The sequence below is a fragment of the Juglans microcarpa x Juglans regia genome, chromosome 6D (genome assembly GCF_004785595.1).
Source record: "Juglans microcarpa x Juglans regia isolate MS1-56 chromosome 6D, Jm3101_v1.0, whole genome shotgun sequence".
NCBI lineage: Eukaryota > Viridiplantae > Streptophyta > Magnoliopsida > Fagales > Juglandaceae > Juglans > Juglans microcarpa x Juglans regia.
In genome coordinates this window covers 28795421-28804423 of record NC_054604.1, presented here as the reverse complement: position 1 = coordinate 28804423, position 9003 = coordinate 28795421, and the positions used below count along the sequence as shown (strand labels likewise).

General features: G+C 36.2%; 1 protein-coding gene across 1 annotated transcript; it reads right to left on the bottom strand.

Annotated features, from left to right (window-relative positions):
• Positions 1-4018: 4018 nt before the first annotated feature.
• Positions 4019-7809, bottom strand: LOC121234729 (beta-amylase 1, chloroplastic-like). The gene is made up of 4 exons (XM_041130805.1): positions 7149-7809; positions 5561-5771; positions 5356-5472; positions 4019-5167 (listed from the first exon to the last, which is right to left on the bottom strand). Exons 1-4 carry the CDS (start codon positions 7691-7693, stop codon positions 4373-4375), a joined length of 1668 nt encoding a protein of 555 aa, XP_040986739.1. The 5' UTR covers positions 7694-7809; the 3' UTR covers positions 4019-4372.
• Between the last annotated feature and the right edge of the window lie 1194 nt (positions 7810-9003).

Sequence of the window (9003 nt, the reverse complement as noted above, 5' to 3'; positions counted from 1 at the left end):
AATTACTTACATAGCAGCGAGCAAATATAAAATCGAAAATATGAAGCGTCACATTGACACATGCCCTAGGAGAAGTTCACAAGATATTGATCAGATGATGTTATCACAAAAAAGTGGAAATATTTAGGTAAGCATTCCTAAATTTGATACTGAACAATAGAGAGAAATTTTAGTAGCTGTCATTGTGAAGCATGAACTGCCTTTTCTGTTTGTTGAATATTCGGGGGTGAGATCTTTATTGCAATATTTGCGTCAAGATGTTCCAGTTATTTCTAAGAATACTGTCAATGCTGATTTGGTTAAGATGTATCATCGAGAATAAAAAAATGATTAAATGCATGTTAAATGATTCTCCTGGTAGAATTAGTCTAACATCTAACTTGTGGACTTCTATAACCACTAATGGTTATATGTGCATTACAGCACATTTTCTGGATAAGAATTGGGTTCTACAGAAAATGGTTTTGAACTTTTCTTTTATGCCACCACCACATAATAGCATATATTTGTCTGAAAAAATTTATAATTTGCTATGTGAGTGAAAAATTCAACACAAGATTTTTGCATTAACTTTAGACAATGCTTCTTCTAATGATGCTTCAGTAGAATTGTTAAGAACTCAATTGAACATTAAGAAAGCTCTTCTTTGTGATGGTGAGTTATTTCATCTTCATTGTTGTGCTCATATTCTGAATTTGGTAGTACAAGATAGGTTAAAAGAGATTGATGTTGCTATCCAAAAAGTTCGTGAAAGTAGCAGTATGTCAAAGGATCGCAAACAAATCAAATTTAACAAATCAAATGTTTTTGAATAGCAAGAAAGGGTTAAGACAGAATGTCCCCACTAGATGGAATTCTACCTTTCTTATGCTTAGGAGTGCTCTTTTATATCGCCGTACCTTTACTCATTTGGAGTTAACTGATTCCAATTGTAAGCATTGTCCATCAATATCTGAGTGGAAAATAGTACAGAAGATTAACGATTTATTGAGAGTTTTTTATGGAGTCACTTGTAATTTTTCTGGGATCAAATACCCTACAGCCAATCTCTACTTTCCATCTATATTTTCGATTTATTTTACATTAAAGCGGCACTCTAAGGGTGAAGATGATTACATGAAGAGAATGTGTTATAAAATGTTTGTTAAGTTTGAGAAATATTGATCTGAGTTCAATGTGTTATTGGCTATAGCAGTTATATTGGATCCTCGATACAAGCTTCATTTTGTTGATTTTTCTTATACAAAACTTTATGGAGAATGTTGCATAGAGTATATGAATGTTCGGAGCAAAATGTCATCTCTTTTCATGGAATATGATTCTTCTAGTGCTCCCACAATGACATATTCTACCACAACTTCTGATAGTACTGTTAGTAGAGAGGAAAGTCATTCTTCATATGATAATTTTTTATTGCAGGTAATATCAAATAATATTTTTTGTTTAATGATTTATACTATATTGTTGTTTCATATCACATATTGACTTGAAATATTTTTATATATTTTTCGTGTACAGGAATTTGACGCATTTAGACCTGATGAACTTTCTACCCATATGAAAAAAAGTCAATTGGATCTTTACTTGGATGAACCTAGGGCAGATAGAAATGCAAATATTGACATTCTTTCCTTTTGGAAAGGAAATGAATTTCGTTATTCTGATCTTGCTCGTATGGCTCGTGACATTTTGAGTGTTCCAGTTTCTACAGTTGCATTTGAATCTACTTTTAGTGTTGATGAGCGTATCATTGATCAATTTAGGAGTGCACTAAAAGTAGATATTGTTGAAGCATTAGTCTGCACTAGAGATTAGTTATATGGCGAGAAGTAAGGTAATATTATTTTTATTTTATTGAATAAATGACTAATTTTTTAGTAATATAAAATTTTATTGAAGTCTTTTTTTTAATAGAAACACAAAAAGAAGTTAAATTGGACGAGTTAACCGAAAATGTAATGGAGTTGGAGAACAACAAGGGCAAGGATTTAGAGGACGCTATACCTCATTTTTCAAGCTCTAAATTTGTTTAGATTTGTGTTTTTATTATATTTGGGATTGTAACATTAATATATTTACTATGTGTGTTTTGTTTATTATATTTGAGATGTAATTTTAATATATTATTACAATGTGTGTGGATCATATTTGTTTAGATTGTAATTTTAAACTTGTAGTTAATTTTTGTTTCTTTTTTTATAGATATTATTTATAGTTAAATATTTATAATAAGGTCAAACGGGTCGTGTCGTGTCATTTCGTATCTTTTTAACTCATTAACGTAAACGGGTTGGAGCAGGTCGGGTCGGGTCGAGTCAATTTCATTAACGTGTCATAACGGGTCGTGTCGTGTCAACCCGTTATCTTACCGTATCGTGTTCGTATTTAAAATTTTAACACGAAATCCTCAACGGGTCGTGTTTGTGCTGACCCATTAAGTATAATGTCTATACTTTGATACGATATGAATATGATCCGTTAACACGATTTTACACTTATATAGGAATGACCCAAATTTGCCACTGATCAACACTGACGAAAAGTACTGCATGCATGTAGTTCCTGCTTGCATTCAGTACTGATTAGCTTCTAGTGCCTAATTCTTGTGAGATTTCTTTGATCTGCAACAGATATCTATGATTTTGGGTGTGTGTTTAATATTGAGGCCCTCATGACCTCTAATTTCCTGATCTTATATTTCTCTTTTCTAGTAAAAAGGAAAAGAAACGGAATCTGCTGATCATGACCTTGAAAGTTCAATATCAATATTGAAGAGTAAGTACGAGGAAGATGATGAGAACAAATTAAAAGTTTTGACCATTAGGCCGATTCATGGTACTGGGGGAGGTGTGCTTATTCTAGGTGGGAGAGGGTGAAAAAATGAGAAGTTTTCATGGTGCATTGCATGCACGCACTCCCATCAAAAAGCTGTGTGGAATGGAATGGAATGGAATGATGAGGAATAAACAGTAGCCATTACTGAGATCACGGCCACAAAGTCAATTTAAACAAACTACTTCTGTGCATCGAACCTAATATTGACTTTTAAGCCATTGATAGCAACTTTGAATTTGGATGGAAATTAATAGCTGTCTCTCAGTGCCTTTGCATGGCCCAATCTTTTCATCTTCTGCTTTGGCTTCTACTCGCAATCTTGTCAACCTAAGCCTTATCGATGATGACATGAGCCATGGCACGACCCAAGTTTCAATATCCACCCCCACCTACAATTATTCGTCTAATTTCTAACTATTAGGAGTAATTTATGATAAGAGGAAAGTGATATAAATAAATAAATAAATAAAATGAGTCAAAATTTAATTGGACGTCATTAAACGCCTAATCACTATTGTAAGACCTATTTTTTATTAGTGCCGCACTTTGAGGGGATTGCCACCCCTTCAAAGCTATTCATATTCATAGCTGATGAACACACAACACACAAATTGATTAAGCTAATAAGATCAGCATGCCTTTTTTTTCGCTCTATGTATTAATAATTTATGAACAGCTCCATCTACACCTATAGTATGGACAAAAAGAAATGAGTATAATATATGTATCTAATCCAAAAGGATTTATGGCTCCTAAAAACTAAAGCAGTATCATTTCTATCAGGGCCTACAGATAGGTTTTGGCTCTCAAAAGACCAACAGGAATTGGTGGAGCTGGATTATGAGGATGAATTGCCTACTGGTGTGGGTCATGTTACATGGAAGCAGAGTCATGATAATATATCAGATACCTATATAATATTTAAAACACCAAACAATTAGCACCTATATATATAAATGCTACTATTAAAATTCATGGAGCAGGAAACCATCACACACAATGGGAATAACCCACTTTCTTGCCTGCTGTTGAAAGTATATATTCTCATTGCAATTTCTGAGTTGTTAGTGTAGTTCAACTAATTAGGTGGGAAGTGGATCATTGTTTGATCGGTTCCCCCATGACTTTCTAAATGAAATGAGCTTAAAAAGAATAGAATACAATGGAGATACACAAAATTCCATTCTATAAGTGCTTTCCCTTACTAGCAACATTTGTTTTAAGTGGTGAAAGCATGACATTATTGAGAGCAACAAAAGTCACCATCTTCATGCCACAGTCAAGTACAAAGAAGCATAAGTTGACAATAAGCCCACCATTTTAAAAAATATGGGAAGGCAATAATGTATCATGATACACTAAAATAGCTCTCAGGGGTAAAAAACTAGGAAAAAAATAATTTGAAAAATAAGGCATCACTACACATTTCACACCACTGGATCAAGGCTCATCAAATTATGTATAAGTAATTAACATCAAATGGGGGTAGAAGTATTTTTCTTTTTTCGCCTTGATGGTGCAAAGAGATGAATCTTGTTTAAGAATATGCAAAAGTCAGTCCATCTTTCGTAGCATCCAACATGGAAGACAGGTTAATATCACCTCCCGAACCTAGCTTGGATCCAAAAATATTGGCATCAGACATTTGTCTCACAAAACGAGTAAAACGAACCCAGTTCTGATATTCGAACATGTTTTTGTCCATCCTCATGAAGTTAAATGAGAAGGAGGGCTTTTCTAGACCATTCGAATACAACTTTGACATCTTTAGCACCTGTTGAAACGAATCATCATCCAAACCAGCTGCAGAGTTCTCACCTTCTAGGGGTATATCACATACCCTAGCTGCCAAGAGAAGCTGTCTAAGAAAACCTTCTGGGCTGCTGTCTGGGTTCATCTGTTTTTCTTCTGTATCTCGCATTTCAAAACATGTGCAACACATAGAAAATCCATACCTACCAAGCATGCGAGCAATTTGTAGATATCCATCTCTGTTTAAAGTATTGTAATAGCCAGCTGTTAACTCTGATGGATGGGATTGGGTGCCATAATGCCAGTGGATCCCAGCCACTTTTGCTGATGTATTAACTTGAGTACCCCTGAAAATAGTTTCAGCTTCTCTACATATCCTCTCTCCATGCAGCAGCAGCAATCCTGAGTACCATTCAAGAAAAAAATTACCATATGGCGTGTTCCAAGATCCATCACCACTTCTGAAAAACTCAGTGTGTTCAGGATTCTGCATTAGGTTGCCTGCACCTATTGGGCCCCCATTTCCCCATTCACGCATCCCAATCTTTCGTGCACAAGCATTCAGAGATGCAAGCATATACTGGCAAGAGCAATTTGGGAAAAAAAATAAATGAATCAAATCAATACGACAGTTGATGATATAATCTTAAACATACAATCTGGGTGTCCAATCTTCTCCAGTTACAGCTAGAGATTTTTTTAATAGCTAAAGTTACAGCTAGAGGTTTCAAGAACAAGCTTGTAATTAAAGCTGAACTTTCTGGATACCTTATCATAGCACTGAAATTCTCCAAGTTCACGTGAGCGCCAAGCCCATTGTAGCTTCTGGGAAGGGCATGAAGGGTATCTTAGTTCACCAGCAGGACCCATCCCAACTTGAATTCCCTGCCAAGTGAATAGTCAGTATATTGAGCACCTTTTTGGTTTCAAGGGACCTATACGACTATGTCAAGCTTTCATGGTAACATCTTACAGTTATGATAACCCCAAGAAATGGTCTAAATGTTTCTCTGAAGTTCCTCATAAAATCTGTATATGCCTGAATTGGTGATCGGCCCCGTAAAACAGGAAGAATGTCACAACCAAGGGATATATATTCCATGTTTCTTCTTCCAAATCTGTCAGAATATGCTAAATCGGGATCTTTGTCAATCTCTTCAACTACCCATAGAGGAAGGGGAATCCTTTAATATAAGGACATGTTTCAGAGTTAGTGGCCATAGATAACAGCATTTGAAGAAATAGATCAAGAACGACGCCGCCAAAAATTTAAATCATATCAACCAAACACCAGATAAGAGCCGCGAAAAAAATACAAAACAGGAAAATGACTAACAAGGAATCATCATATTGACACCTACTATCAAACGAAATATCTATAGCTCGTGCAACAAGGACTTGAAGACCTCCTCTCAGAATGATAGACTGATGACATAAATGATCTCAAAAAGAGAAAAAAAAAAATGCATAAATTCGAGCATGAAATTCTGAACATGCAGAAACTGTCCAATTACCAAATGAGATCAACCAAACAAGTTCCATTGATGCAATGCCCATAACAAGTGGCAAAAAACAACTTCGAGTTTTATGACGAACTTCGAGAAGATATGGCATTGCACCACCTGTCTTGACCACTACGCAACACATTTTAGGTTACTAAATTCATAAAATGGCTCAACTCTCCAGTTATGCAAAGCAATCAGTGCCCCGTTGTCCTTACCTGCACTATTTGATACATTAACATCTCAAGGCATCATTCTAGCTATTACAGTTTTAAGTAACGGCTATATCAATATAGTCATTCCTTGCATTACAGCCATCAACAAGGACGGGGAGAAGATCAAACAGAACAAGGTTCTTAGAATATGAAAAGCATACTTCAATTTGCGACCTGATCTCCAAGCAAATGAATATTGGAATGACATATATATATATATATATATATATATGAAAAATTCTAAACATAAATCCCACACTCCTCATATTAGGATAAAAAAGTAAAATCATATATTTTTTAAGTGGTGTGCAGAGTGTGGGGCTTCTGTGTAGCATGACTATATGTGTGTGTGTGTGTGTGTATTTGTATATATGTATGTATAGACACATACCCCTAAGCAAGTATGGGGATAAGAAAAAATCTGGCGCTGAATTCATTTCAGAGGAAGCAATCTAACTAGCTAAACGAGACCTGAAGCTTCAAAGCCATTCTGTCTTGCGGCTTTAAAGTAGACTGCCAAGGTTTATTATTAGAAGCAACATCTGAAGTAAACTCCGTGATCGATTTAAGCTTAAGAGTCTTTAATTCATTAATATCACACTAAGTAATGCGAATGAGGCCGCAAATTTTGAATCATTTAACTGAAAACTGGTTAGAATTTAAGAACTCGATACAGCGAAAATTAAAAATCCTATTCCGCCAAAAATTTCGTAACCTAATCCGTACAAAGAATATCACTATCTTCAACAGCAATAAATTAAGCCACAGATTGAAAATTGGAAAAGACTAAATTAAAATATAAGCATAAAAATCAACCAAAAATGAAATGGGAGATGGGACCGACCAGTAAGGATCGCCGGGGCCAGTACCGCACTCATGAAAAGCCATGACGGCCCGAACCTTCAGACCGGACCGCCTAGCGAGCGCCACGAGCTCAAAGTACCCTTGCCAATCGTAAACCCTAGGTTCTTCCCTTTCCACCAGGCCCCACCATACCTCCATGACCACGCCCTCAACTCCGGCCGCCACGAGCGCCCGAAAAGACTGCGACATGGCCTTGGGCCTTCGTAACTTCCCGGCGGGGCCAACCGCATCCACGGGGAGCGTGACAAACACTGGCGGTCCTTGCCTCCTTCGCTGCGGGGAAAACTTGTGGTAGAGCTCATACTGGTGGAGGTCCCCGTTGTCAGGAGAAACGGAGCCTCCGGGACCGGAGGGCTTGGACGAGTTGAGCCGGGAAGAGACGGCAAGTCGAGGAGCTAGCGGGTGGGGTTGGATCACCCGGTGAGCAAAGGAAACGGAGGAGAAGCGAGAAAAAGGAGAGGATTTAGAACGAGCGCAGCAGAAGGAGGCCGAGAAACTTGGCGTAGAGGGAGATGCGATCGCCATTGAAGGAATTTCACGGCCTATGTAGCTATCCGCAGAGCTGTGTTTGAGAGTGAGATACGAATTAAGGTTACTTTCCGAAGAGGTTAGTGGTCTCCACTATCCAGATTGGCAGATTCTCTATAATTTTTTTTTCCTTAAATCCTAAATAGTGAATTTATATTTTTTGGAATTATAAAATATATTTAGATAAAAATTAATGAAAAATACTTTAGTATAAAGGGTTAACAAAAGTAAATTTATAAATTAATATGACTTGATGTAATACGTTAAATTATAAAGTTACTTTTATTTTAAAATAGATCTAATAAATTTTATAAAATTATATCAGTTTGTAAATTTATTGCTCTCAAAATTAATTAAAAATGACATATATGGTTCACACATTATATAAATAAAAATACTAAATAGAGATTAATAGTAATTAATTGATTAAAAATAACGAAAGGTTGTATGTCCAAATAATTACACCGACTCACAAAATTATTCTTTTTTTTTTTTTTTTTATGCAAGTTTCATTAACATAAAACATAACCTGTGAGTTTATAGCATTTTAATTATACAATAATAGGGGATTTTTACCACTATGAAAATCTAAAACACATTGAGGAATCCAATTTAAAGGTATGCTTCCATACACTTGGTTAAAAACTCTCATTGCGCCAAGTTGTGCGCACATCAATTCTGTGATCGATGAATTTTTTTTTTTGCAGTCCACTGATCGATGTTGCTAAGCAGTTGTTGAATGTCTCTAATGGTTGTCTATATTGCCCAGTCTGTTGCAGCTTGCGGATTGTTAATGGTAGTATTGCTTGAACCGAATCCCCTTCAATGATGATCCTCTTAAGACCTATTTTTGCTCCCTCGTTTACTGCCATTAGTGCCGCTGATGCTTCACCTACATTTGGATTTGTATTGGAGTGCCTTTGTCATATCTGTATAATGTAGTTATGGAGCTTCCATTTTATCTAACAGCTACATCGAATGAGAGTGAGAAAATTCCTGCTAGTGGGGATTGCCACTCAGGTTCCTACTGGGTAGATTTTGTACTCTATACTGTGAGGTGTTCCTTGAATTTTTGTGTGACTTTTGTTACAAACCAGTTAATGGAGGGACAAGGAGCACCATGAGTGATTTGGCTCCTGAGGAACCAGATGTTATTCATGGCAAGGACATCGAAGATTTGAAAAGAATGGGTGTCTTCATGGGTATTCCTAGCTTCCTTGTGGGGTTAAGGATGACTGAAACCCAGTTATAAATGAGAAGATTTGCAAAAATTGAGATGTTTATTGGCCATCTAGCTTATCTCAATA

Bases quoted from the DNA above. Each gene is read 5' to 3' on its own strand.
- LOC121234729 (XM_041130805.1), bottom strand. From the start codon at position 7,693: ATGGCGATCGCATCTCCCTCTACGCCAAGTTTCTCGGCCTCCTTCTGC. The intron at 5,473-5,560 runs GTAAGATGTTAC...TTCACTTGGCAG, and splicing joins TTCTTGGGGTTATCATAACT to GGAATTCAAGTTGGGATGGG. The intron at 5,168-5,355 runs GTATCCAGAAAG...TGCTCTTGCCAG, and splicing joins AATTTCAGTGCTATGATAAG to TATATGCTTGCATCTCTGAA.